This window comes from Lepus europaeus, chromosome 8, assembly GCF_033115175.1.
Source record: "Lepus europaeus isolate LE1 chromosome 8, mLepTim1.pri, whole genome shotgun sequence".
In the NCBI taxonomy this organism is placed as follows: domain Eukaryota; kingdom Metazoa; phylum Chordata; class Mammalia; order Lagomorpha; family Leporidae; genus Lepus; species Lepus europaeus.
The window spans coordinates 98,724,521-98,728,018 of record NC_084834.1 but is presented as its reverse complement, the minus strand read 5'-3'; the positions used below and the strand labels follow the sequence as shown (position 1 = coordinate 98,728,018).

Here is a 3,498-nt window from a genome sequence, read left to right as displayed (position 1 = left end):
CTCAGACATGCATTTTTGGTTATTCAGTGGTATCCCATAAATCTTGAACACCCTTCAGTTTTTCTATTTTTCTCTAATTTTTTTTCTGCTATTTGTAAGAATTTGTCTTCTAGCTTGGATATTTTTTCTTCTGGCTCACCAAGTCTGTTGTTAAGGGTGTCAGTTGTATTTTCTGTTTGATATATTGAGCTCTTCATTTCTTTCTTTTTTTTTTTTTAAAGATTTATTTATTTATTTGAAAGGCAGAATAACAGAAGGCAGAGCCAGAGAGAGACAGAAGCTGTCCATCTGCTGATTCACTCCTTATGGCTTCAATGGCCGAAGTTATGCCAATCATAAGATAGGAACCAGGATATTCTTCTGGGTCTCCCATGCAGGTGCAGAGGCCTACGCACTAGGCCATCTTCTGCTATTTTCACGGGCCATTAGCAGAGAGCTGGATCAGCAGTGGAGCAGCCAGGACTCAAATTGGTGCCCATATGGGATGCTGGCCCTGCAGGTGGTGGCTTTACCTGCTACTCCACAGTGCTGTGCCTGAGTTCTTCATTTCTAAGATTTATGTTTGATTTCTCTCCAATATTTCAATCTTTGGCAAAATTTTTCTTCCATGTCATGTATGGGTTTAGTTTTCTTATGAATTTATCTGTGTTGAGTAATTTTATGATCATTGTTTTGAATTCATTTTCAGACATTTTTTTTCCAGGTTTTAAAACTTTATTTGCATATTAAAAATTATGCATTCCAATAATTAAAATCATTTGAACAAAAAAATGGCACTCTGATTAAACTGCATTTGACAGCCTGCAGGACACCTGGAACCAGCTTGGTTTTTCCTCTCGATTTCACTGTCGTCCCACCCAGAAATTCTTCCTTCACCAACATGCACATTCCTTTCCTTCCCTGCCAGACAGAAGGGAGATGGGGGAGGCAGGCATGGCCTTCGTTGTCAGTAGTTCTCCATTCTTTGATGTGAAAGGGGCAGCACAGTCATTTAAACTTGATCCAACCTCTTTGCATCTTACAAAGTTAAACAGCTAAAAGAAGTAAAATAAGAAGGCAATGCTTGTGGAATGTACAGTGCACACTGGTGGTGCACGCCTCATTATGATTCACCTGCTTGCTTCTCTTGTTCAATTGTTTCTTTTGAAGGCAGTGGATTTTTGTCTTGCGTTTCTATCTTCTTTAGTTTCGACTTATCGAATTTCTCGATCTCAGCCATATCGGGTTTGTCAGACATGGTTGCAGAGAAAGCCGAGTGAGGTGATTGAGCGGGTACAATCCGATCAGCGCAGTGGCCACCGCCAAGTCCAGACATTTTATTAATCTCTTCATCTTTATGTTCTATTTTTGAGGTGTTGTATTCCTTTGTAGGAGTCTTGTTGTGTTGCTTATTCTTTTTCTTGTATTTCTTCATTTATTTCTAGGCATTTGTGAAAATACTTGTTGCATTTCTATTCTGATATGTTCTATATTTGAACTGTGCCTTTGTGGCTTGGTGGAGTGTCTGCTCCTTCAGTGATATCCAGAGACTTGTGCTGTGTTGTACCAGGGAGCTTTGGTCAATGCTCAGTGGGACAAGAATCCAGGATGACACCAATGTTGGGTGTGGTAGATGATCTCTATTGTCAGCAGGGGAGAGTATGATCATACATGTTGGTATAATCACAACCTCACCTCCTCTCTGCCAACATGATCAATGCCTGGGGTTGTCCCACCATTGGCATAATCCCCACCCATTCAGGCACATGATATGTATGGTCCTCAATGTGAGCATCAGCCCTCTGAAATGACCCACAGCAGGCAGTCAGGGAGCTTTGATCCTCTGTTCTAGACACAGTGATTGCCCAGAGACTCAGCTACACAGCAAGTCCTATCATGTATTCATGGTATTTGCATAGTCACAGCACACAAGGCTCATATAGTCACAGGGTGCAAGGGATCCATTCTCAGCAGTGCAAGGCTTCCCTGTCCAGGTAGAGAGCAGAAGTGTTCCCAGAACCAGCAGCCTGTGGGTAGTCTCCTTTGCCAGTTTGAACCCCAAACTCTGTGATAACCTGAGAGAATGGATGCACCTCACAGTCCTAAATATGTTCTCAGTTTCTTGCCAACTCTGCAGACCATATTGAAAGTCACTGGGGAACATGGATTTTTCCCTTTAGTAAAATTCCTTGGTTGCACCATTTTAGAGCTGTCGCAGCCCCTATTGACATTAAGATGATGCTTTTTCCCTGCTGGTCACCAGGTATCCTTGTGTGGGGATGGGGAGAAAGAAATGTGCTTTTCCTTCACTGGATTAGGTGGGTACCCAGCCACTGCAGGGCTCTAGGCCAGATTCAAAGTCAGTGTGGGCTGCAAGGTTCTCCCTCAGGCAATATGACCAGTGCAATGGGCTGCTGCATTCTGTTCTCACCTTGTTTATAAATGCTGGCCTCTTCACCTGCCCCGCTGTGCGAGTCTTTGGTGGTGTCCCTGATTGCTACTGAGTGCATGTTCCATGCTACTGTACAGTGTCCCTCTTCTTTCTGTAGAATTTCCACTGCAAACTTCTCTCTAACTCTCCACTGGGAATACAATTCCTCTGCTTTTGTTCTGTTATCTTCTGCTGGCCAAAATCAGCACATCTTTTCCATAGTCACCCATCTTGGAATCTCATCATGTTATAATCTTTTTTTTTTCTTTACTTTCTTTCTTTCTTTCTTTTTGACAGGCAGAGTGGACAGTGAGAGAGAGAGACAGAGAGAAAGGTCTTCCTTTGCTGTTGGTTCACCCTCCAATGGCCGCCGCGGCTGGCGCGCTGTGGCCAGCACACCACGCTGATCCGATGGCAGGAGCCAGGGCCCAAGGACTTGGGCCATCCTCCACTGCACTCCCTGGCCATAGCAGAGAGCTGGCCTGGAAGAGGGGCAACTGGGACAGAATCCGGCACTCTGACCGGGACTAGAACCCAGTGTGCCGGCGCTGCTAGGTGGAGGATTAGCTTATTGAGCCGTGGCGCCGGCTCATGTTATAATCTTAAAACTGTATAGTTTCATCTTTCTTCTCCAATTCTTTATTTTATTATTATTAATTTTTCTGTTATAAACCTCAAATTAATATATTTTAAAAACACTTATATTTTAAAACTTCTTAAATGTCAAAAATACATTATATTTGTGCCACTTATTTACTATTTTGCCACTCTAAGATTTCTTCATGTATAATGAATTTTTATGGCTTTATTTTCCTTCAACAGCCTTAAGAATTAGTTTTTTGTTTTTAATTTTATTTATTTATTTATTTATTTTGACAGGCAGGGTGGACAGTGAAAGAGAGATAGAGACAGAGAGAAAGGTCTTCCTTTTGCTGTTGGTTCACCCTACAATGGCTGCTGTGGCCGGCATGCTGTGGCCATTGCATCATGCTGATCCAAAGGCAGGAGCCAGGTGCTTCTCCTGGTCTCCCATGCAGGTGCAGGGCCCAAGGACCTGGGCCATTCTCCACTGCACTCCTGGGCCACAG

General features: G+C 43.2%; 1 protein-coding gene across 1 annotated transcript; it reads right to left on the bottom strand.

Annotated features, from left to right (window-relative positions):
- Nucleotides 1–1,102: 1,102 nt before the first annotated feature.
- On the bottom strand, nucleotides 1,103–1,237 carry LOC133765657 (thymosin beta-4). The gene has a single exon (XM_062199203.1). It carries the CDS (start codon nucleotides 1,235–1,237, stop codon nucleotides 1,103–1,105), a length of 135 nt encoding a protein of 44 aa, XP_062055187.1.
- Between the last annotated feature and the right edge of the window lie 2,261 nt (nucleotides 1,238–3,498).